General features: G+C 43.1%; 1 protein-coding gene across 3 annotated transcripts in view; it reads left to right on the top strand.

Annotated features, from left to right (window-relative positions):
* PDSS2 (decaprenyl diphosphate synthase subunit 2) overlaps positions 1 to 25,786 on the top strand; it is a 183,530-nt gene that overhangs the window by 106,181 nt on the left and 51,563 nt on the right. For all 3 annotated transcript variants that reach the window (XM_019537850.1, XM_019537849.1, XM_019537851.1), the window contains exon 3: positions 19,678 to 19,876. In XM_019537850.1, coding sequence (XP_019393395.1) covers positions 19,678 to 19,876 — 199 coding nt within the window. The remainder of the gene's footprint in view (positions 1 to 19,677; positions 19,877 to 25,786) is intronic.

Genomic DNA, 25,786 nt, shown 5'->3' with positions numbered 1-25,786 from the left:
CAAGCTTCCAGGGGAAGTGGTGCAGGCTCCTAGCCTGGGGATTTTTAAAAGGAAGTTAGATGAGCACCTTGCCGGGGTCATCTGACCCCGGGGCTCTTTCCTGCCAAGGCAGGGGGTCAGACTAGATGATCTACCTAGGTCCCTTCCGACTCTAGCTACTATGAAACTATGAAACTATTATTATGAGTTGCATTAGTTAAGTTGACTTAGCTTACAAGATGGCTGCCACCATGGCAAGGAGCTGTGCATGTGTGTGCTCTGAGGTGGTGCTTAAGTCAATTTAGTACATGTGTATGCACCTAATCTCTCTTACTAATGCTGTTCAACTTTATTTATATAAAAATAATTAACATATTCACTGATCTACAGACTGTAACCAGCCTGTCCCACCTCCCATTTGCCTCTCCTAACCAGAAGATAAGTCCTCCTCACTCTTACTGTCTGACTCAGAGAATATCAGTATTCTGTATACATTGTGACAGCTATTATAGGAGAGGTTGAGGAAGACCCACACCAAAATACTCTATAGTCCAGGGGAGGGCAAAATACAGCCTGTGGGCCAATTCCACCAGGCAATTTCATCTGGCCCTCAGGCGCTCAAGTAATTGTACCCTATCCAGCCTACATGCCTTGCTCCTACCCTTGTGGGCAGAAGGGCCTGGCAGGGCTGCTGCTGCCACTGCTGTAGCTGCCAGGAGACCTGGTGGTGTCCCACTAGCTTCTGGCACCAAGTATAGAAGGGGCAGTGGGGAGCTGCAACTGCCCGGGAGTACTGAGCTTGGGGCTAGTGCTGGCAGCAGCGTGGAGCCTGCACCCAGCTGGAGAGTGGAGTTTGGGTGGCCAGGGTGAGGGTGTGTGGAGACCAGCCACACATGTCCCTCCTCCCCCCATGGTGCACAGCTGGTGTTGCCAGCAGCAGGTGGCAGGCACTGGGAGTGCTTGTGTGCTGCGGAGGCACTGCCACCTGGTGACAAGGAATGCAGCCAGGCTGGCCTACCTCTTATCATGCAGGGCTGTACATGGTACACATGCAGCTCCTGGCACTTGCATGCCACCAGGAAAGCCCTGCGTGATGGAGTCAGCTGGCTTCCGTTCTCCCTGCCATGCAGATCCTGGGACAAAAAATATTTTTGTCATGATCTGTGTTTATGCAATCACCTTCAATATATACTACACAATAACTCAAAAATAAATTTTTAGTCTTATATATTGTGGGGGGTATGTGTGTGTGGGAGGGGTGTCTGGAGGTGTGTTTCTGGTGGGGTGTGAGAAGCTGTGTATGGCGGGGTGTGAGGGGGTTGTGAGGGGGTGTGGTTGTGTGTGGGGCATAGGGTATGTTGCGGGGATTATGTATAATGGGGGTTGTGGGGGTAGGGTGTGTTTGTGGGGTTTTTGGGGTGAGGGTAGGTTCAGATGTGTGGGCCCCCCCACACTCCACCCATGGTGCAGCAGCAGCAGGCGGGGCGTTCAGGGGCGTTCACCCATGGTGCCCAGCAGGAATTGGCTTCAACCAGTGCTGCACGTCACGGCGGGGTTCTACCTCTGTTCGGATGTCTGTATTGTCTGAGCTCCTCACACTTGCCAGGCACAGGATGGAAGCTTCGGGTGCTGGACCTGGCTGCCCTCCCTGCCTCTCAGGGGAAGGCACCTGGCGCTTCCCTGTCACACAAGTGCAGGGACTGCATGTGCACGATGGAGAGTGCCGGCGATACAGACTGCCTGGAGGCGGCTGGACTCCTTGCTGCGATGTGCAGCGCTGGCTGGAGTCGCACCCCACTGGGCACCAGTTCCCTGACCACCCCCACTTGCTGCGGCCACTGCCACTACCTGCTGGGACTGCGCACCATGGGGGAAGGGGTGGGGGGAGAAATCGGGGAAGTGGAGCAGGTCCCCACAGGCTACAGCAGCCCCACCCAAAAGCTGTGTGCTCGTACGGCTTGGCCCTTCTGCCCATGAGGGTTGGAGTGAGGCACAGCGGGGTATGTTGGGGCTGTGTGTACACATAGGTGCCTTGTTCCCACCCTTGTGGGTGGAAGGGCTGGGTGAGGCACAGTTTGTTGGTGGGCACTACGGGCCAGATGAAGGTTCCTGGCGGGCCGAATCCAGCCCACCCCTGTATTTTGCCCGCCCCTGTTTTAGGAGCATGATCCATTTGTATTGCATAAACTTAGCATATTTTGAAGCCGTTTGTTTTGTTAACACTGCCTATTGCTCAAACTCTGGGGCTTCAACTGCCTGTTTTTAACTATGGTGTTAACACCTCTGTTGGTCTTGACAGACAATTCAGATGTTTGCCCCTGCCACACAACCTTAATGTATATGTAGGGGAAAGAGTATAGATGCCCCAAATGTTTTCCAGTTAGAAGTCCCTACATGTAACTGGGTAAAAAGATGTTAATGCCTTAATGTGAGAATATTGAAGAGAAGTCGCTCTATCTAGTCTTTTGATTAAATGTGTTCTTACCCTTTCATGAAAGTTTTAGTTGCTTTTTTATAAAATGTAAATGCTTCCAAACCATTAAATCAAGTTGTGTTAGAGTTGAAATAAAAGCCAAGACTGAGTTCATCTTCAGCTTTTAATTTTGAGACTTTTATTACTGTGTCCCAACCTTAGTGTTGTTCTTAATGTAGATTTTCTTTAAATAATATTGTGTTAGCTCATTTAAAATGTTCTGCCTTTGTTCATGTCAAAGCTATACTGATAGGAAATTCTTTATTTCTTTTCTTTTCTTCTTATCTTGTGTTGGGTAATAGTTGAGAGAATAATAAATTCCAGGGACCTTTGATCCACCATTACTCTAAAATAAAATGCAACGTAACTTGTTTTTTTTCCCCTTCCTCTGGCCATAATGGTTTTAACCTTGTGTACTAATTTGAATGTGCTTGGGGGGCAGAGTTTTAAATGAGACACAAATGAAGGAAAAATTGCTAATGCTGCCACTGTATATCTAATGAGCACTGTGTAATAAACCATAACCTCTTCAACATTTCTGTGGAAAATGGTGTGATTATTTTGGATGGCTGGCCCTTTGTGTATGGCTCATTACCATCTGGCATAATGTGTATTGATATAGCCTGTAATTGTCAACTCCTATTTGACATGCTGCCTTTAATAAATGTGACTTGCATGGTTAGAACCTCCAAATGGTTGTATGGAAATCTGTAATTAAAGAAAATATATATAGTTAGGTAAAATATGTACATGAAGGTACACAACATTATTTTGTGTGTATATATGTCCTTTGCTTTTCTTCCTCTTCCAGTCTGTCTTTGTGAGTACTTGCGTACATTCCTAGTGAAGGGTAGTACACTGCCCAATGTGGTGCTTTGCCAACACTGATGCCCAAGTATGAGAAGGCAGAAGGGAGCCTTGAACAGAGGTTGTTTCCTCTTGCAGAACCTGTTATAGTGAAATGCTCTGAGATGGTGATTGAGCATAGCAAAATAGAATACAAATTGATATACCTGTGGTAAGATCATGGGGCCCAGATCCTGACTGGTATTTCTGGTTACTACCATGCATTAAATGATAGAGAATAGTTGTCAGCATGGAAAATCCAATTACAATTTTTTGATGTGTCTCCCTGCAGAGTGAAATTTGTTTTGTGGGGAGAGGCAGGAATGGATCCACTAGCAGTAAGGTTTGAAGCATGCACTTGTCTGTGGCAAACAGAAATCTTTTATTTGCAAATGTTGGGATTATTACCAGCTGTTTGCAGAATCTAAGCTCTCATTTTAAAAATAAAGCAAATGCCCTCCCTGCCCCTTTCTGGTTATTCACCAATTTTATAGGTATTTAAGTCTAAGAGAAATTATTGCGATTGTCCAGTCTGACCTCCTGCATAATACAGGGAAATCCTATGGCCTACATAAATTCTTGCTTCAGGTCCAATTGCTGGCTTAAACTGGAATACATGTCCTTTTAAAATCAACATGGTATATTTTCTAAATGATGAACTGTAACTCTGGGGGTATTTGTTTCAATGAATGTTTCCCCAGATCATTAAAAATATGTACCTTACTTTTAATTTGAATTTGTCCAACCTTAGCTTCAGCGAAATGATCTTTTTAAACCTTTTTTACCTGAATTGAAGAATTCTGTTACTAAATTTCTGTTTCCTATGGAAGGTGCTTATGGAAAGTAATCAGGTAACCTGCTCTTTGATATGCCAGATGGAGCTTGTAGAGTCTTTCACTATACAATATGTTTTCCACCCTGTTAATCATCCCTTCAACACTTCTCTGAACTATCCCCATGTCCCCACATCCATCTCTAATAATGGCAGAACTGGATGCAATATTATCCATAGTGATTGTACAGTGTCAAATATAAAGGTAGCATTACCTCTCTACTCCTAGTTGATATTTCCCTGCTTATCCAGAAGTCAGTTTAACCCTTTTAACACAGCAGTAGCTGGGAGATTTGTATGCAGCTGATTCTGTGTCATGACCCACCCCCTGAAACCGCAAGTTTATTTTCAGGCTCACTGCTTCTCAGAGCAACATTCCTTATCCTGTGAGTATAGGATTAATTCTTTGTTGCTAGATGAACGATTTTAAGTTTTACTGTTTTGAAATGTGTAGTGTTTGCTTGCAGCCAGTACACCAGATGATTTGGATTGCCCAATATAACTCACTATGCTCTATTACTTCCGTTCTCCCAGTGTTGGTGATAATTTTTCTTTTTCCCTAGTCATTGATAAAAATGTTAAATGGCATAAAGTTAAAAAAAGATCCACATGGAACCCCATTAGAAACAAGCCCCTTAAAATGGAATTAAATGAAAAATCAGATTCATCATTTAGTTTGTACTCTCTTTAATAGGTGACATGGAAATTGTTGTAACGTTTTAATTTATTAATCAAGATGCCGTATGTTACATTGGCACTTTTACATTTATTAATTAAACTTGTAATATAAACAAAAATACCAGCTTAATTTTGTCTAGACATGTTTTTGTATAACCTCATGCTGATTCATATTTAATGTTTGACCTCCTTGAATATATTAATCAAATATCACATTAACTGTTCCATTATTTTGCCTTGAATCAGTGTTAGGCTTACAGGCTTGCAATACAAATCAAACTTGTTTACTAAAGCACCAATATTTAAAACATATTCTGTCCAGCCTCTGGAACTTATTGAGTTTGTAAGACTTGCTGAAATCATCGGTCCATAGTCCTCTTTAGCCGTCACTTTTAAAACTCTTGATGGGTGTTATTTGGGGCTAGTAGGCAACTGTCCATCTTTTGGATCGTGGTGGATGTGTAAGAGGTCTAGTTAGGTGCCTGATGAAATCTGTTTTTATTAGGGATGCACTGATAGAGATTTTGGGGGCTGATACAGATAGCTGATATTTAAGGAGGCATATCGGCTATACCGATCCGATTGTCAATACAGCTGCCTCCAGCTGGTAAGTCCAGTGTGGTGGAAGGGGCGTGGGGATGGGGGGCAGATCAGTGTCCCCCGCAGTGAGGGAGGGGGCAGGGGCAGGCCCTGCCCAGCCAGGGCAGGGGAAGGGGAGGGTAGGGGGGTGGCAGCTTGTCGGGTACGTGTGGCTACTGATGCTGCTTGTACCCGGGAGGGCAGGGAACATGTGACCCTGGATCTGCGTGGCGTGGGGCAGGCTGCAGCTGCGGCCTGAAGCTGGTGCCAGTGCTGTGTGGGGCTCTTCTCACTGGGGGGCTAGGCTCAGAGCGAGCTCCCGCAGCACTTGGAGGAGGCTGCAGTCACCCCAAATTTTACTGCAGCTCCACTCCTGGTGCAGCTGCAACTTTTCCTGGCACTTGGGTGGAGGTGAGGCATTCAGCCGGGTCTGCGCCAGGTGGTGGCACAGGGCTTAGAGCGGAGCTGCGGCGAAATTTGGGGTGGCTGCAGCCTCCTTCTAGTGCTGACAGAGCCCACTCCAAGTCCAGCTTCCAGTGAGGAGAGCCCAGTGTAGCACCGGCTCCATTTCCACCCCGCAGCTGCAGCCTGCTGTGTGGTGTGCAGATCCATGGTGTACATGCTCCCCTGCCCTCCCAAGGTGAAAGCAGTGGTGGGAGCTACCCTCACCCCACAAGCCATGGCTCTGTCCTGCACCCCCACTCCTCTGCCCTGGCTGGGCAGCACCTGCCCCCTCCTTTACCGCCGGGGGTGTTGATCTGCCCCCCCATGCCCCTGCCCTCTCCCCTCCCCTTCTGATTTACCAGCTGAAGGCAGCTCCATGCTGCTGGCTCTGCTTCTTGCTGTGCTGCAGCTGCGCACATCACTGGGCATTTATTGTCCAAATTGTCAGGCCAATATCTGGTATAGATAATTTTCCTGATATTGGTACCAATCTGATATTGGACCAGTGTATCAGTGCACCTCTAGTTTTTATGGAGTCCTGTGACTTGCACCAAGACCTTTGACAGACATACCTAGGCAAGAGTACAGAGGAGCGGAGGCTGCCCAAGACATATCCCCCCACCCCCCTTTAGACCATTGAGACAGACTCCAGAGGTCAGACTGAGTCCAGACATTCAGTGCCTCAACAGTTATAGCTTCTGCCAGAGGGCAACAGATAAGACCAGCTACTGACTGCCTAATGCCTCAGTGAGGGCATGTTTCTGTCACAGTGACATCACTTAGCCTTTCTTCAACCAAGAACTACCCATAAGGCAGTGGGGGGATAAGGTTTTGGGGCTACCTATACTTACCTGACTTTGGAGGTTGCAGCATTATGGTACTTTATAGGTGCTCCCTTGCCATGAGTAGCCTCAGCATATTGCCATCAGGCCTACCAGTCGGATTTTGTAAAGTTTAGATTTTAGTAGCTGTTGTTTATCACGCTTCTGTTTCTGTTGGTATGGGCGGTATTTTACCATTAGCATATAAATATATTATCTGACTTTTCCTGAACCTTTTGACCTTCCTGCATTATTGGCGTTCTATATAAAAATAGACGGGTAGAGTTGAGACCTTCCACTGACCATCCATGTTTACAAGGCCCTCTTCAGACATAGAGAACAGCTAAGGGGAGAACTTCAGAATATGTGGGAGGAGTATGTATGGTTCTCTTTCTCAGCCAGTCCTGTATTTGAAACCATAATGGCCAGTGATGGGACAGTAGCTATGACCTGCAAGAGATGTGCCGTGTTTTTTTTCCTTCCTGATGCCTGAAGGGACTTTCTCTATAGAAAGTGTGATTGAGTGGCTGTGTTTGAAAACGAAGATTTGGAAAGATGTGTACTAATACTGTAGAACATCAGGAAGCAAGAGGTTTTGGAAAGAAATGTTTAGGAAGCATCTCAACTGTAAGCTTTAAAAAAAAAAAAAAGGAATTGGTTCCCAAGGAAGCAAGAAGAGTAGAAACCAGAGTAGAGACAGTTTGTGACTCACAGATAACATTCTTCATGGCCTGGAGGCAGGCAAGGGTAGACCAGCTGTGATCACAAAAAAAAAAAAAAAGTGGGCAAGGAGATATTCAGCTAGAAGCATATGATTATAATCAGGTTCCCAGCAGAAAATCTCTGAAGATCCATCTAGTTGACAGACATACATAGTTAAGGATAGCTGCTGAGCCTGTCCAGTAAAACAGTCAAAGCATGTCCACAAAGATATCTCCAAAGATTTAAGTAAGACAGATGATCCTTGCTGTGGACTCCATTCTGGGGTGACTGGAAAGAACATTCTGCAAGGAACAGGTGAATGAAAGGACTGTGTGCTATGTTCCTGGAGCCAAGACATAAGATGTGGATAGGCTTTTAAAGTAATTGGGCAAGGATCTGATGATAACAGCCCCTCTTCATGCAGTAAGAACAGCTGGAGCCCGGCACATTTTACTAAGAGCTTGGGAATTGGCTGGCCATTCTTAAAACAGACTGACCTTCACAGAATGGATTCAGTGTTTTTGTAGGCCAGATCTGGCCCACAGGCTGTAGGTTGCTGGCCCCTGTTCTAGGGAACTGGCTGATTGACTAGATTAGGTTGTACAACCAACAAGAAAGAGGGAAAATAAAGGGGGAACAAAGGAGCACTCAGCACAAAATCAAAATGTCAGGAATAAAATTAGGGTGCTGAAACAGAAGAATGTTTTTAATTGCCCATGCATCAGTGCTGAGAGCTTATATAATAAATAAAAGCAAATTACACACTGCACATTTTATGTGAGTAAATTTAACTTGGTGGTGGCACTGTAACTTGATGGGAAGATCTGTGCAACTGGACTATTGAAGTCACTAGTTAAAACGAATTACCTTCTGAAGCAAATATCCTGAAATATCATGGACTCAGGTTCTAATAAATGAAACACTAGAAGATATTGATTAGTGTCTACTGCAGAAAACAGAATGACTGGCTACTTAAACATTATACGTAAACTATAGGAAAATAAGATGTTATGGTGAGGCAATTCAATCTGAGTGATATATGCTGGAAGCCTCATGCTGCCAGTTACGTAAAGACAAGGATGCTTCATTTTTAAAAATTCCAATTTCCTAATTCAAGAACTGTTGCATCCAGCCCGAGGACTTCTATTTGGACTTCAGCTCGACAGGTAAAGAGGGACTGATCTCTGAACTAAAAATGAGTGGTTATTAGTGACTTCTGCAAGTGATCAAGATGACTTGATAGTTATGTGCAAACAGAAAAGCAGCCATAAAAAACATACATTACATGTGCATTACATAAAAATAATATATGTACCTGGCACCATGGAGTCCCCACGAAAGCCTGAGTCCCTGCACAGTGAGGGAGCAGCAAGTAAAGCTGCTCTCTACCCTGCAGGATGCCAGGGACAGAAGAGGTTGGGTGGTAAGGGCGAGGAGGCTCCCTTCAAAGGGGTGGATAAAAATTGATTTGGGTGGCGGGGGGGCAGGAGAATTCTGCTGCCATGTGCAGGAAGCTCCCTCCCCCTTGCCTCTGTGCAAGGAGCAATTGGCGGGGGCTGATCTGGCAGGGAAACCAATAAAACAAGAGGGAACCTATAAAAGCTAGAAACCTGCTCAAGTAAGAAAACTTCTGTGGACTGGTATGCCTTTGGGGGAATTGCATATGTAATTGCCTCCTGTGTTATACAGGGTTATTCTACAAATGGACCCCAGATTTCCATGCCATTTCCATGTTAGTTTATACCTTACACAAATTGAATATACTTAATTCTGCATAAGGCTTGCCAGGACCATAGACATTTTCCATCTTGAGCAGTTTGCCAGGTTTTACAGGGTCTGTCTTAGACCATTTTTTGCATAATAGAGTAAAACCTTATAGAATTTTATTCCTCTAACATATCTTCCACATATTGTACTTTTTCATCCTTGTAGGTAGCTTACCTTCAAGGTAGTCGGTATCAGATAACTTGTATAACTTCTGGTTTTGAAAGGTAGCAGAGTATAGACATCTTCCTGCTGGGCAGTAAAGAACAGAACCACAACCTGTGTGTCCAAAGTTTAAGGTGGTCCTGCAGGACTGTGATTTCACCATTAAATTTTTCCTGTCTTCAGTGGAAACCACAATCTCTGCTGTCAATGATGTATAGACACATGTTAGTTCCCTCTTTCATTTTCCTTTCTTTCTTCTTTTAAAAGGGAGTTTATATAAGCAGAGAACCAGATTTTCCACCTCCTGGTTCTACTTAACTGCTTGTTATATACTGATTTTTTGGGCATATTTTCCTTAACTCTGGAGTTGACTTTGATAGATGAGTGGCAAAGAGAAGTGTAGAATGCTTACCTTTTCAGGTGCATAAATAAATGTGTTATCTTGGTGCAGCACATTGTGGCTACAATATACAGGTTTAATTTGAATTTACTGTATATACTTTTTTAACAGAACCTTTTCTATGCGCTTTTTAATTTGTCAGAAAAACATTAAAAGCAAGTACCAGGTTTAACTCTCACATACTGTCAATGTTTAATAAAAAAAAGTAATAATAACCTAACTTTGAAGACACTGCTTTCTTGTACCTGCTTTTGAAGTAAAGACTTTCCTGTTTACAGGTAGAACAAAGATTGCTGATAGATGCCTCTTAAGTTTACGAGGATTTTGGAAATTAAAAGGGAGACAGACAAAGCAAGAGTGGGAACAGGATAATAATCTCAGAAGAGACTCTTGCACATTTAAGGGAGGCTATCAGATTAAAAATGGAGGACCAAACTTTCAAGTATTAGTCTCTCTCTTGGGTGGGGGAAGAGGGTTAGGCTTGATTTTCAGAGATGTTAATCATCCCCACTTCCTATTGACTTCACTTGCCGTCCTTATGGCTGAAAATGAGTCTAAGTGGATGTTTAAGTTAGTGCGCCATTTAAAATATTCATATTTAAAAAGTGGGACAAATTAAAGTGCCACTAATTTATGTCAGTAGCATTTTAGATTATTAGAATAGATAATACTTTTAAAATCTGCTTATCGCTATTTAGTATGGGTGCACTGATGCATCAGTTGGCTATCACATTGACACTGATAAAAGGAGAAATTAGGTTATTGGCTATTGGCTTTTTTGGTCATTGTAGCCAACAGTTATGGTCACATGCCCGGAGCCTGGTGAGTATGGTCCAGTCTCCGTGCCCTGCCACTGGCCCAAGCCCATGGCAGACCACAGGTCCTGGCGAGCAGCAGGATGGGGGGTGGTGCCGAGGACCAGTCACGGCACTGTACTCATCAGCAAAGGGATCATAGTGTGGGCTCCTGATGTTGCTGTTGCTGCTATGGCAATGCCACATGTGCAGCAGGTGCCTGGGGCTGCTGTGGAGACATTGGACTGCATGTGTGTGGGGCACGGCGATGCACAGGGGACATTCTGCTCCTCTGGGCACTGGGTGCTTTTGCAAAAAGAGGCTTCTCCCCAGCGGCTGCGGAAGCCAAGGCAGCAGCGGCATGCTTTGGAGATCCAAATGTGCCTAGTGCTGCTGTCCATACGAGGGAGGGTCTGCCCCATTCACCCGGGTTGGCAGCATGGCCTGTTCGGTGAACAGGGCTGTGGGTAGGAGACATGGGCTATGGGGCAACATGCACAGGAATAAGGTGGTCATCACCTTCCTCATCAAGGGCTGAAGCAGGCAGAAGGTGGCTCCTGGTCTACAGGATACCCATTACAATATTTTGAGTTGCTCTGCAGCACTCTAAATAAAAAGTTTTATTTATGTCAGTAATTTAAAATGCCTTGCACCCTTACTTAAATATTGGTTATTGGATCAACATCAGCCAGTATGGTTGGGTAATCATCAGCTATTGATATTGGCCAAAAAAAATCTTTATCAGTACACCCCTATCATTTAGCTTATTTTCAGCACTTCATGCAGCTTTGACAATGAAAATAAACTAGTCAGATTTACTCGTTAAAACCAAGCATTTCAGATTTTAGATTGCAGATACTGCAGAGGAATGTTTACAGTTAGACGTATACTCCAATGTATTTACTTTTAAGGCATAAGAATCCTTTTGTATTCCTGTTTTATTAAAAAAAAAAAAAAAGTTTCACAGAATCTATTATAACATTCTGATGTTGGGGTCTAAGCTTTCTGATTACTTCTCTTTAAAATCATGTTGGCTAATGTTTCATAACTACAAATCTGTACTAAAGGTCATTTCAACTGTCTACCTGCAAGATGAGCAGTTAAAATTAATATGAAAATGTGTGATAGGTGATAAAAACAAGGGACAGTCAGGCTGACATAAAAAAACATTGTGAAATTATTAAAAAAAGAAAACCTCACTTACCAGATTCGCTCTCTAAGCCTATTCTTTTTTTACAGGATTGTTTGCATTCCTCTGTCAATCTTTTTGCCATTTGTCATACATCACAGTGTGGGCGTTAAAACTTGCATTGACATCTTCGTGACACAGTCATCTTTGTTATAAATGTATCATATTACTTGAAATCAGTGTGCAGTGATGAGGCAAAGTCTTGGTCAGATTAATAATAAGAGTTAATATTGAAAACGAGTGTATGAAAAACAAGTCTGTGGTTTTCAGCAAATTTTTTCAAAGTTCTCTTTTTATTGCTGTTTAACTGTTTGGATATAGCAATAGGTCTGAATGCTGCGTGCATGTGGTTCTTCTACAAGAATGCCAAATTTTCCCTGTTTGACCTGTGGCTGCTAATGGAATAGTTGTGTTTTTTTTAAGAACAATTATAACCAGCACCTTAAAATGCATAAAGAAAAGTCCACCAAAACGCACTTTGGTGTCAAAGGCCTGTGCAAACCTGTCTTTATTTAAAGTACTGAAAGGTCAGTAAAACTTCCCTGCAGCCTACAATGTTCTGCGTAATTAAAGTTTTTAATCACTTGCACTTTTCTAGATGACTGTTGCTAGCCAGTATTCTGCATGTCTCTTAACAGAATGAGTTGAAAAAATGTATTTTATATTTACTGCTATTAACTAATATTTTATGGTGGTGTTTATTGTGTTCTGGGTATTTTCCAAGCACTTAAGGAGTTCTGAGGTGCTCACAAGTTAAAGGCTCACTGCTTTTGCACTGACTTAGTTTAGATGCCAAAGCTCTGTGTAGACAAGCCCTAAAGGCAAACCTGTAGCGTTCAGAAGAGTGAGAATAACAATAGGGAATTTATGTACTAGTTAACTTGATTCACAGTAGACAACACAATACAAGTGTCTCTCAAAAGGATTTAAATGCGGAGAGACTAACAGGCCTGGCAGGAACTCAGAAGGCAAATAACTTCTTGTTGGACAATGCGACAAATAGGCAGATGATGTTGGGAGCATTAGGTGAGCAGGGGGAATGAAAAGTAACAGAGATTGACAGGAGAGGATGGGTATACAGGGAGAGTACTTATGTATAGTTTTGAAGGTGGTGACAAACCTAAAATTTTCTTGTATCAAACCCAACATCCCTGCAGTGAAGGGGTTAATCCTAATCAGTCAGATGGGGAAGGAATTTTGAGTTTTACATTAGTGTTTTATACCTGCTAGAACTTTATCTTTTAGATAAAGGTGATTCTGCCTTAAACAAGGGGTTGGATTAGATCAGAGTTGTTGGACACAGCTTTTGGGCCAGATCTGGCCCACCATATGTCAGTTTGGCCCATGGATCTCCTGGTGGAGCTGGGAATCTGGGGGTGTGGTCCAGGAAATGGAGTCCTGTTTGGAATGTGCTTCAACAGTAGCAGGGTGAGTGATGGCTGTATTAATCCCTGATGCTCTCTAAGCTGTCACAACACCATTTATCCCACTGCTAGAAGTGGGTCTGGATCTGGCTCATGAAAAGACCCATCGTCTGGATCAACCTGGAGGGTCCAGGTGAGTTAGACACCTTTGGATTAGATCTTAAGGTCCCTTCTTGCCCCATGAATCTACGACTGAAACGTGGCAGTGTGTGTTTTTGGGAGGCTAATGAAGAGGACAGTGTAGTAAACAAGCCTGTGTATCATGAGAGCCTGCCTAAGTGATTTGGCTTGTGGACGAAGAAGAATTGGTGGCAGCTACAACCCAGGATTTGCCATTAGGCTGTAGAGTTAGGCTCCCTATTGCTTGCTCTCCTTCTGTCTCCACAACTTTCATTTGTGGTTGTCCAGTGGCCCATCTTGAATAAGAGAAATGCAGAGAGCCCCCCATCCAGACGGTTCTGTAGCAGTGGGAGATGTGGGTTTGAATCCTTCCAGCACTTGGGTCTGCCACTTCTTGGGTTAGTGTTCTAGCTACAGAAACATAAGAGCTGCCATTTGCTTGGTTCATCTTGCCCAGTATCCTGTGTCGCACAGTGGCAGAGTGGCTGATGAAAGAGAGAGTGAATTTGGTACAACCTAGGTTTTTTCTACAGTTCCTCTTTCACTTACAGCCTTCAGCATTTAAGCTACTAATTTGCTGAACAAAAAAGTGGGCACAACTACCAGTCAGCAAGACATTTTTCTTACAGTAGGACTATGCATAGCAGATTTAAAGTGAACAGAGGTATTTCAGTCCTCAGCCTGATGGAGATGTCTAGGTTCTTGAGAGGAATAGGAATTCAGGCGAACCCTTTACCTTAGTGCAGTGGATGTCAACCTTTTTTGGTCTGAGGCACCCCTCATTGGACTTAAGGCACCTGTCTAATTTTTGTGAACTGAGTGGCACCCAATTTCAAAAACTAGTTTATATATAATAGCCCCTCTGCAAGGAGGTAAGTGCTGGGCAGTGAGGGTGAGGGATCATTCAGGCAGGAGCAAGCCTGTATTTATCTACTTAGCCTATCTGCTTATCTCCTCAGACCTTGCTTATCTCTTCGCACCTTTTGGCACCCTTCAAAGGATCTCCTGGCACTGTGGTTTCATAGTTTCATAGTTGGTAGGGTCGGAAGTGACCTGAGCAGATCATCAAGTCCGACCCCCTGCCATGGCAGGAAAGAGTACTTGGGTCAAATGACCCCGGCAAGGTGTTCATCTAGCCTCCTCTTAAAGACCCCCAGGGTAGGAGCCAGCACCACTTCTCTTGGAAGTTGGTTCCAGATCCTAGCCGCCCTGACTGAAGTAGCACCTCCTGATGTCTAATCTGAATCTGCCCTCTGCCAGCTTGTGACCGTTATTTCTTGTCACTCCTGGGAGTACTCGGGGAACAGGGACTCTCCCAGTGCCTGCTGGTCCCCTCTGACTAGTTTGTAACAGGCCACTAGATCCCCCCTCAGCCTTCTCTTGTGGAGGCTGAACAGGTTCAGGTCCCGCAGCCTCTCCTCGTAGGGCCTGCCCTGCCCCCTGATCATGTGGGTGGTCCTCCTCTGGACCCTCTCCATGCTGTCCACATCCCTCCTGAAGTGCAGCGCCCAGAACTGGATGCAGTACTCCAGCTGCGGCCTGACCAGTGCCGCATAGAGGGGGAAGATCACCTCCTTGGATCTGCTTGAGATTCATTGCCCACTTCTAGGCACCTGCTATCGTATTTACTCAAATCTAAGATGACCCTGAATTTTAAGATAACCCTCCCAGTAATCAGATTCCATACATGGAAAGTACTCGGGTCTCCGTTACCTCCTCCCATCTCCCTCTGTGCTCTTCCCTGAAACCTGCTCCTCTACCCTTTACCTTTGCTGTGGCACCAGCAGGCTGTCCCTGCTGAAGCCTGTGGGCACTGAGTATGGCTCCAGCCTAGCCATGTAGCAGCAGTGCAGAGCTGACATGGCTGCTATAGGGCTGGGTTGGAGCTGTGCTCCAGGCTGCAGCAAAGACCAAGTCTGCCAGTGTGGAGCAAAGGGCAGGAGGAGTGTGGCAGGGAGGAGGGAAGGGGGTCAAATAAGGGGCATTTGGGGCTTGAGGCTGTGGAGGAAGGAATGGCGAGGAACAGGCAGCAGCTGTGGCTCCGACCCCAATCCTGCTCCTTGTCCCCTACCACCTCATACTCAATTCTTAAGATGGGGGGCATCCCCTCCTATATTAAATGGGGAAACAAGCCTCATCTTTTGATTGAGTAAATAAGGTAGTTTTCTGAATAGCGTATTGGTCATGGTTACCTTTCCCCGTTCTCTGCACCTTGATGCATGAACTTGGTCAAACTGAATTGCTCTTTAGAAGTCTCCCTCATTGAGTGTATGGATATCCTCGGTCTGAAGCCCAGTCCAACAGAGCCCATATTCCTTACATTAGGATGCCCAAACCAAGCTGGTTTGGCTTCAGCTGACCTGAACAGTACACACGTAACAGCAGAGCAGGGAATGGAACCTCGCTAGAACTTAAACCACTGGAAGTATCTTCCTTCCATTTCATCACCATAAATGTTCACTTTACATAATTTGGGCTTCACAGTATTAGGCATGATAGAGGTTGTAAGCTTTCTAAAGGAATGGTAACTTCGCTAATGTGTGTTGTGTGCCTGTTGTGTGCATTTAAGAAGGAAAAAATAGAATGGAAAACGCTGTACGTGTATTATATCACTGAACTAATTTTACTATAAAAACCTTTAATTTTTCTTCACTTTGCATTCTCACATTACATTATGTATGTAATATATGTATGTTCGGTGTGGTTTTTGTATTGTTTTGGGTTTTTATATTATTTTTATTTTAATTTGATGGTTAGAGAGAGAATCACCTTAAGGAAAATTAATGGTGGGATGTTGTATTTATTAAATTTTAAGTGATGTACAAAATTTGGATAATAACATCAGCGCTCCACCTGAAAATAGTCGATGGATCATTTTCTGGTAGTCAGCAGCAAGCTTTGTTAGCTGTAGGAATTGCTTCTCCTGGTTTCCTGTGATGGTTTGGCATGGAAAAATATTTTGGAAAAGCATTGGCAGCTCAGCATCTCTGATGATTAATCCACTTTTTTAGGAACTGAACTTTAGGGTAACCATTAAAGAAAAGAACTGACCATTAAAGACCTTAATGCTTCTTTTCTACCTAAGCCAGGGGTAGCCAACTTGTGACACATGTATTTGGCACATGGCAGATTGCAGTGAGCAGAAGGGGATGGTGATCATAACAACACTTAGAGGGCACAGGGCTTAACTAGTGGCATGCTTGGACTTAATTGGTGGTACGCCTGCCAAAGAGATTGACCACCATGCCCATAAGAAGTCACTGTAGCTGCTGCTCCTGTATTATATGAACACTAATGGGTAAGTGGCCAGTGTAATAAGGAGTAGGAGCAGCAGTGAGTGGTTAATGAAACAATTACTTTATTAAGATGTGCATGACGGAAAATGTCTGAGAACCTCAGTCATAAATTCCAATTTCTGACTTGGTATATTAAAATACACTTGATTTGAACCAACATTTTTCAGTCACTGAGGCTTAGTTCAGCTTGATCAAGAGGGGAAATATGCTTTTTCAGATGTACTTGATATTGTCCTAATAGGTATTGTTGTGAAGATGAAACTTCAGTGATTGTTCTGCACCAACAATGAATGGTACTGGGCTATTACTGTAAATATAATTATTGCCAAAATGTTTACAGCTTTTATAAGGGCATTACAAAAAAAGATAATTGTAAATCTAAATAAATTAGTTTGTTGTTATTGTTGTTCTGTGCCCCTACAACACAGTGGGGTCCTGGTTCCTGACTGAGGATCATAGGCATTGCCACAATAAACATAACTAATTTTAAGTAATGTCTCTTCAGCTGATGCTTTCTGCAACCAGTTTGGGGCCAGAGAAAAATTTTAGAATCAAGTTATAAATATACCTCTCCCCCTCCTCCCCCCCAAAAAACAAAAACTATTGAAGGCAGCAATTTAAATGGTAGTATAGGATAAGATTTATATTCTTCTAAAGGAACATCCAGTAATTTTTCCAAATTTGCTGTTGATGTGGTACTCCTGATAGCACAAATCCAAGTACCATTTTGGAGAACCAACTGAATATAGGAAACAAAATGAAAACATCCAGCTACTGAGCATTTGGAAAATACAATACTGATGTATTTGTGTAACCTTTCACAGAGAGCTGTGCTGAAGTCAAAGAGGGGATTTTGGTTTTTTTTTCATTAAAAGCTTATTAAATGAAGAAATAGGACAGTCGTTTTGCTTCAGTAGTTAGGGGTCAGAGAGGCGGGTCTGATCTCCTCAGGATATTAATGTCTGCCTTCAGCTGAGTGAAATGAGCCGTCATTTGAGTTAGCTGCAGCTTTATGTGGTCGTCACTAGGGATCCCCATATGTCCTGGGATCTGCAGCAGTTGGAAATGGCAGAATTCAGTTGCAGGGAGCAGAGGGCTCTCATTGGTATTCATAACAGGTAGCTCAGCTCAATCTGCCCAGAGCAAGTCTGTTTAATGTTGATCAGCTGTCCATCTGATAAACTGAATTGATATGGACATTTCCTCCAAGGGCTGCCCTGACAATGACAGCAGGAGCATCGGGATGTCTTGTTAGTCTTTTTCTCAGAGCTTGGAATTTTGTTAACCCTTTATTAGACCCAAGGCAAGAATAGATGCAGAACCTTGTTGCTAGTGAAGGTTGTATGCAGATGGGCTTTCTCCCTTGTCTCTGAAAAACAACAATATGCTTGAATTTTGTTGCCTGAATGCCTAATGCTCTCCCCACTTCTGTCTGTCAGAGGTGATTTTTTCCCCCTGTAATTTGAAGCGAAATCAGGAATAATATTATGCCAAATTCTAAAAGTATTTGTCTGAATAATTTTTGTCTGTGATGATGAAATAAACATGGTAGAAACCTCTGTTCCCTTCCCCACTCCCCTGTCTCCCATAGCCATCACTCTGCTTTCCTGTCTGCTGTCATACAGCGGCAGAAATCTAACCTGAACATGGGTCACTAGGTGTATGTGAGTGGATGCAATAATTAATCTACAGAAAAATCCATTCTGAGTCTTGCTCCTTGGCTAAGAGAGCTTTCTACAAGGTGACAATTAAGTTTGCTATCAAAAGCTTCAATTCTGTAGATGCTTAAAGACGCACAGAACTTCGCTCATGTAAGTAGTTTTGTTGGCATCAATGGAACTACTGTAATGAGTAAAGTTATGAATGTGCTTAAGAGTTTGTAAGATTAGAGCCTAAATGTACCAATTTCAATAATTGCAAATTATGTGGCATTAACAGGGTGATTGAATGCTCTCCTATTTGAATGGAACGTTTTCTTCTTCCTCTCCCTTTTGCTTCTATTCAGTTATTGTGGCTGCCTGACATGTCATGGTACTAGTCTAAGATTAGGTATCTGTTGTCTTGAAATCAGATTAACTGCTGAACCTGACCATTTTAAGAAGGGAAGCAAAGAAGCCCTTTTTCTTTTTTTCATACTTCAACTTGGGAGGTCAGGTAAGCTCCTTTCGAAAGGGAGGCAGTTGCCACAGTGGCTCCGAGATGGCTTACTGGGGAAAGGGTTGGCAAGGAAGTGTAATTCTTTCCCTTCTGTGGCTTGACTTGGTGATGTTATCTATTTCTACTCAGCATTCCTTCACCCTTTATGTTGGCCCACAGAATTGAACATTTTGTTCTTACATCTATTATATTATTGTCCTTCCACCTCCTCCTCCAAAAAGCAAGAAGTACCTTAGGAAGAGGACATTATTTAGAGTGTAAAGACAATGCTTCTTTTAAAATGCAGGGATTGGAGACTCCTAAATTCAGAACCCATCAAAATACATCAGCACGAGAAGTTGACTTGTAAAATGTCATCTGCTACTGTACTGTACAATGTCACACTTTATTCAGTGCTCTAGATGAATTTAGACAATCCCCATAGTTTTTACTAACCAGAACAACTTAGTTGCAACATTAAATGTCATTTGTCTGCTCCCTGAAACACTGACCCCATTACTGGACTGAGGTATCCTATTATTAATTTCATCCCAATCTGGAGAACTGTCAGTCATCACAATGCTCTTCTAATGCTTGGCTAGTTTTGAGTCCATGCTAAGCATGTGCTGATGCCTCCTTCTTTCACTTCTACTTGTACGTTAGGGTTGATATCTTCTTTTTGATAATGTCCCTACTTAAAAAAAAAAAATGAAGGGAATTGACAAGTTAATTTTACTTTATTAACGTTCATGAAGAATTTAAACAAGTAAGAGGCAGAATTCTGTCTTCTAGAACCTGCGACTCTTTGACCCTTGCATGCTATGCTTATTCAAGTGATATGCTCATCTTTAATTATCAGCTGTGAACTGTAATTCTTATTTTTTTTAAGATTAATGAAGCAATAATTCTTCTATAGTTGAAGAATTGTACAACAGCATGCAAAAAATGTGCATTTAGTATAGTGTGTTTAAAGAACATGGCTTACAATCATATGCATGTCTCCAGAAGTAATTCTTGCTCTTTGTTTCCTTTAAGTCAAAGAAGTCTGGCAGAGATTACAGAGCTGATCCATACTGCTTTTCTTGTGCATCGTGGGATAGTAAACATCGGTGAGCTGAAGTCCTGTGATGGACCAATGAAGGACATGCAGTTTGGAAATAAAATGGCTGTCCTGAGTGGAGACTTCCTTCTGGCAAATGCTTGCACAAGCCTTGCTCAATTGCAAAATACCAAGGTAAAATAGTATGTTTCTATCACTATAATAGGTAACAGCTCCAGTTGCCAGTTAACTACTGAACGGATAAGGCAGAACTGAAAAATCCTTTTACAGAAAAAAATTGGCACAGTTATATTGTATGTACAGCTGGATTGACAGCTGGATGCTGCTCTAAGTCTGTCTACCACAGTATTACAGAAACACTATCACTATTAATGCTTTAGTATGTGTTCTGTAGCAGCATTGCCATAGATAGTAATGGATGAAAGGACAGGCTGGTGAATTTAAACTGTGCTGCTGCATCCTGAAGATATGTTGGAGTACAGCACATCTCTGGCACTGTGCCAACTGCAGCTCAAGACATGTTTGGTGCATTATTTAGTTTTACATCATGCCTTTGTAGAAGGAAGAAGGACTTTTGTTTGTCTTACATTTAGGGGTTCTGTAGGGTTTTCCCCATTTGGTCTGCATACCTTTTGATCTTAGAGTATTTTGTTAGGCATCTGGATATTCTTAGCTATTGTCTTGTCCTTTAAACCTAAACTGTTTCAAAGAACTGCTGAAGCCATATTGCTTAGTGCAACTATTTGAAAGTTTAGAAAATAGGAAACATTTGTCATTGTGAATAAGCTGTTGTGTCTGATATGGTACTTCATGTATGGATAGATGGATAGATAGATCTATCTGTATCAAAAATATATTTTAAAATATAAATAATGTATAATTATAGTCACTGTTTCTGAGTCTTGTGATCCTATTGTGTTTGTTTTTTATGGTGCACGCATTGTCCTGGTGTCTGAATGCATGTGGTACCTTGAGGATCACTGTGACCGTCTTTCTGAAAAGTGTGATGGTTGCAGAGTTGAGGTCAAGCATAAGGTGCACAGATTCATCAGTCATTCACTTGAATAATACTGCAGAAACTTCAAATATTAAAGCAGTTTTATTTTAAATATTATGTTTGATCAAAATAGAATGGTTGATGATTTAATGCGAATGTGATTTATACTGTGTTTTATCCATTAGGGATTAATACTTTGACATTTCAGGAAAGTCTAAGTATGGTCACCTTCAATGCAGAAAAATGGGACTAAAATCCAAGATAGTTTAGGGTTATAACTTGAAGGGATGGAAAGGTGTGTGTGTGAAAACATACTGCATGTACTACCCAAGTTTAGCAAAATGTTAAGCATTCCAGCACCAAAGCATAATCTTTTTAAGGCTTGCCAGGAAGCAAGCTGCAGTAAAAGGAAGCATAAGTACCAAAATAATGCTTGCTTTCTCAAGCAGTTGCTATACTGAACGTCTAAAAATTCTGCCAAAACATTTTAACACTTTTTAAATTTTTTTTTTCTGACATCTAAATACTTTCATAGCTTCTATGTGCAATAAGAGGGATGCCATTATGAAAACTGATTGATTTACTACCCCCAATCCTACTAGAAAAGTTCAAAAAATTGAAATAAGAGCTATAGAAATCATTTGACAGGTGCAGTTATTTAAACATATCCTTTGTTTAAACACGTTCTTTTGTAAATGATGAATTTTTAAATCTATGCATCATGACTTTTTTCTTCGTAATGTTTTCTTTAAAAGGAAAAGTAAAAATGAGGTACTATTCTTTGGTGACACTTGGCTGCTAAGAGAATTGGCTCTCTGAAAAAGCAGCATGGAATGCTGTATTTACTTGATTGCAGACATGGTTCCCCCGTCCCCCCATTCAACATAGGAAAAACAAAGCCTCATCTCAGAGTAGAGTGTGGGACCACTCTAGCTGGGAGCATTGGGGAATGGTGGTGTCCCCAGCTGATCTGGATGCAGAGGGAGCCCCAGAGCTCCTCCTGACCTGCTACTGTGCCATGCTGCAGGGAGCAGCTGTGCAGGGACCCCGACTTGGCCAGGGTAGTAGTGGTGGTACTCAGGTTCTTCCTTCTAGGGTCTACTCCCTGATTGCCCCCCTCCCCTTTGCTGCCAGTCTCCACTGATGACTGCAAGTAGGGGCTGGAAAAGGGAACCTGAGCACCTCTGCTATTTGTTCCCTGCCAAAGAACTCTTCACAGCTGCTCCTTGCAGTGCAGGGCTGAGTGTCAGGAGTATCTCTAGGTCTGGGCAAGTGGCCTGTGGGACAGTTGCTGTGGGGGAGGGCATGCAGATAAGGGGCAGGGGAATAATAGACTGCCTGCCTCCACTGCCCCAGCCACTTGCCCCTTGCTGCTGCTTTCCCTGCTGCAGTGGTGGGGCAGAGGGGACAAATTTAAGACAATTCTCCAATAATTGGATTCTGTACATGGAAAGTTATAATTTTCCAATTTTTCCAGTTTTTCATGTGTAGAATCTAATTATTGGAGGAACACCTTAAATTCAAAGTCATTTTACATTTGGGTAAATATGATATATCATAAAAAGGACTGACCATAATAGAGTAAGTCTCTATGTAGGCCTGCATTACTGTTTCAGTAATTTACAACATTGTAGTTTAAACTTAAATATTTTAGCTTAACTTAAAAAGGTTACTACCAAAGTAGTTTTATTGTGTTTTTAGACTCTTGTCTCAGCTTGTGTGTGATGCCTTTCTCTCTCTGCTTCTCTTGAGGCTGACAATTAGATATGAAATTCTGCAGTCATAATGAAATGCAGAGCTATTTTATAATTGCCAAGGGTAAAATTAGCAAAGTCAATTATTTTCCCTTAGGCTTTTCCCTGTAGATATTAAGAGGCTGCAAGGTAATTGCCTTAGGTAACACTTTGATTTTTAAATAACATTAAGTATAGCAATTGTTGTTTAATTCTGTAGTAATGTTCTTCATTTTGCTACTATTGTAGAATATAGCTATAATGACGTTAACAAGATTCAGGGCTGAAGGAGGAAAGTGCTTCAACTGTTATTTAACAAATGCATATGGTTCTCATCCTTGTGTTTTTTTTGAGTGCAGAAGAGTAATTTAAATATTTCTCTATGTTAGGGGCACAAGGAACTTGAATTAAGGATATCTTGAAATGCCAGATGGGAAGCCATAAATTATGTGACCTCTTCCAAGATGGATTACTGTATTGTGTTAATATAAAACATCACTATCCATAACAATGATGGGGCCAAACCATTTATATAAATTCTTGTTGTTCAGTCTTATAGAATAATTTTTAAAAGTATTATTTATTTAGTAAATGGGAAGAAATAGTATCATTTTCTGTGGCAGGATATTTTAGATAGGGTAAGAGTCATATTGTAGCTGTGGTGATCCTGTTATGTGAGAGGCAAGCATTTTTTGGGGTGGTATCTTTTATTCAACCAACTTCAGAATTGTGATAGAGTTGGTATACTAAAAGATATCATCCTAAGAAGTTCTTGCCCCTAGGATAGTACTTTAGGGCATGATTCTGATTCTCTCCCTCCCTTCCTTCCCCTAGACTTTCCAAGTTTGGTATTGATTATGAAATAAGATAAAATGTTAACTAAGTCATGACTACATATAGTACTTTTTGTCATTGTGGCAACATTCTTAATCGATTTGAGTTAATACAATTGTTTGAGCTAAACTCTATAATAGCTTTTTATTCCCTTCTTAGAGTTGTACAGTATTGCATTTTGATCAGATCTTAGCATATTAATCGTTCTTAAATGCACCCGTATTACCAGTTTGATCTCCTTACTGAACTATCAATTTCTGGGATTTAAAAATGTGTACTTTAGGTCAATAGTGGCAACTCTTGGCCTTGCAGCTAGTATAAAGTGCAGTATCAGTTTAATATCTGATTTGTCCTTATTAGAGGATTATACCCTGTAGTCATAAGGGTGGACTCTGTGATCTCCAACAGAGCTATTGTTCTATTACATTTTATGTCAGCATGTGGGGCTGTTTCTTTGTTTAAAAGAGTATATCCAGCTAATATATGCTGCATAAGTCCCAAATGGTATTTTAATAAACTCCTGTTTTTTATGTGGATTATGGCGGGTCTGTTGGTTACAACATTTACTCAAATGCAAGATAAGGTTTTTCCCCTAATCAACATGGGGAAGGGGGATATGCCCCATATTTTATTGGAGTAAAAGGGGGGTAGAGGGCAGTAGCTCTGACACTGTGAACCCAAGGTTGGGGGTGGTGCTGTGGCTGCTGCCTCCGCCTGTCCCCTGCAGCTTCTGTTCCTCCCCCTCCCCACCATCCCTACTCCCTGCTGCCACCTGGCCTCTGTTCCCTGCCCCTCTTTCCCGCCTCCCCCCGCTTACTTTCTCATTGCACCTTAAGCTCCAGATGGGTCCCCACATGAGCCTGGAGCCAGGACCACAGAGTACATGCTGGCTCCAGTCCCTGCCCAGCCAGGGAGCTAGGGCTGGGGCTGGAGCTGCTGGCCCCATAACTGCTGTTGCATTGCCAGGCAAGAGCATGTACTCTGTGCTTCCTGGCCCAAATGAGGCCTCAGTAGAGCTGGAGCTATAGTGGGGGAGGAGAGCAGTGAAGGCACCCAAGCAGGGGGGACAGGCATGGGGCATGCAGCAGCAGGGAGGGTAAATGGTAGGGGGGGCAGGGGTCAGGCCAGTTAAATACCCTGTTCCCCCCCCTGCTGCTTGCCCAGCTGCAATGATGGGGGAGGGGGCAGAAATTTAAGATTCTCCCATAGTAATTAGATTATGTATATGTAGAATTATAACTGTCTTGCAGAGAAGCCATAAATGTAGTATGCACTGTAGAAACAGTATGTTAAAATGATTTGTAAACAGCACTTAGAAACATCTGTAAACAAGCAGTAGTAGCTTTAGTCAAAGATCCCTTGGATTATAGTATGGGTGTGGATACACAAAAGGTTTATTTTGAAGTAAATGTGGACTAGATGCATAACACACAATGTGCTAATACAGGTTTTCCTCAGTTTATGTGGGTTCTGTATATGCAAATTTGCTCTTATGTGATGAGTGTTTTTAGACCCATAATTTGTTATATGTGAGGTAAATTTGCTCTTATGCCATCAGCATAGGTGTGCCCTCCCCCCCGCCCCCCAGTCCAAGCAGGTGGGGGGAGAGGAAGGGGCTCTGGGGCCCCAGAAGCAGCCAGTGCCAGCTGCCTGCAGCCGCTGGGCTGCACTGTGCTTTGCTTGTCCCCCTGGGCTCTGCTTGTCTGCACTTGCCTCTGCTCCTGGGCTGTGCCGTTCCCTGGTGCAGGCAGTTGGTATTGGCTGCTCCTCCGTAGCTGGCACTGGCTGTTCCTGGGGCCACTGCAGCAAGGGCTGGGGTGAGTGTGGACAAGTGGAGCCGGGGGCGGCATGGGGCGTGGCATAGCTTGTCCACACTCACTCCAGCCCCTGCTGCAGCAGCCCCGGGAGTAGCTGGCCCCACCTGTGGAGGGAACTGTCAGTGGGTGCAGGGGAGAGGGGCAGGTACGTGTCTTGCTCCTGTGCGTCCCCCAGGAGGCCTGTGGGTTGCGGGGCTGTGCCAGGTTCTTCCCAGGGGGCATGTGCCCCCATATCTGAGTGCGGGATGACAGCAGGCTGCCCAGCCCTTGCTCCTGCCCAACTCCCCGCCCCCCCCCACTGTGCAGGCCTCAATCTCCCCCCCACCACCACCTTTCCCTCTTCATTTACCAGCTGGGACAATCCAGAGAACTGGGGGTTGGATCAGGAGATCGAGAGTTGGAGTTATTTTGACTTCGAAATCCCGAGTCTTGCGATGGTTTTGTGACAGTTGGCATTACTACAGCTGTTGTGTTACAGATTTGAGCCAGTTTCCGATCACTTGTACCCATTTATGGGTAATTTCTGTCCCTAGCCTATAACAGCATCTGGTGGGCAGCCAGTTTTGGAGAGTTCATCTGGTCTTCATGACAGAGTCTAGTATAATAGAGTAATAGTCATGTTGTGGGCCCGCATCTTATACCATCTTTTTCCCCCTGGTTCTGAGTAAATTTTTAAAGATAACCCTAATTCCCTTCCTCCTCC

Source organism: Crocodylus porosus, unplaced genomic scaffold (assembly GCF_001723895.1).
Source record: "Crocodylus porosus isolate Cpor-Errol unplaced genomic scaffold, CroPor_comp1, whole genome shotgun sequence".
In the NCBI taxonomy this organism is placed as follows: domain Eukaryota; kingdom Metazoa; phylum Chordata; order Crocodylia; family Crocodylidae; genus Crocodylus; species Crocodylus porosus.
This window is presented reverse-complemented; position numbering and strand designations above follow the sequence as displayed.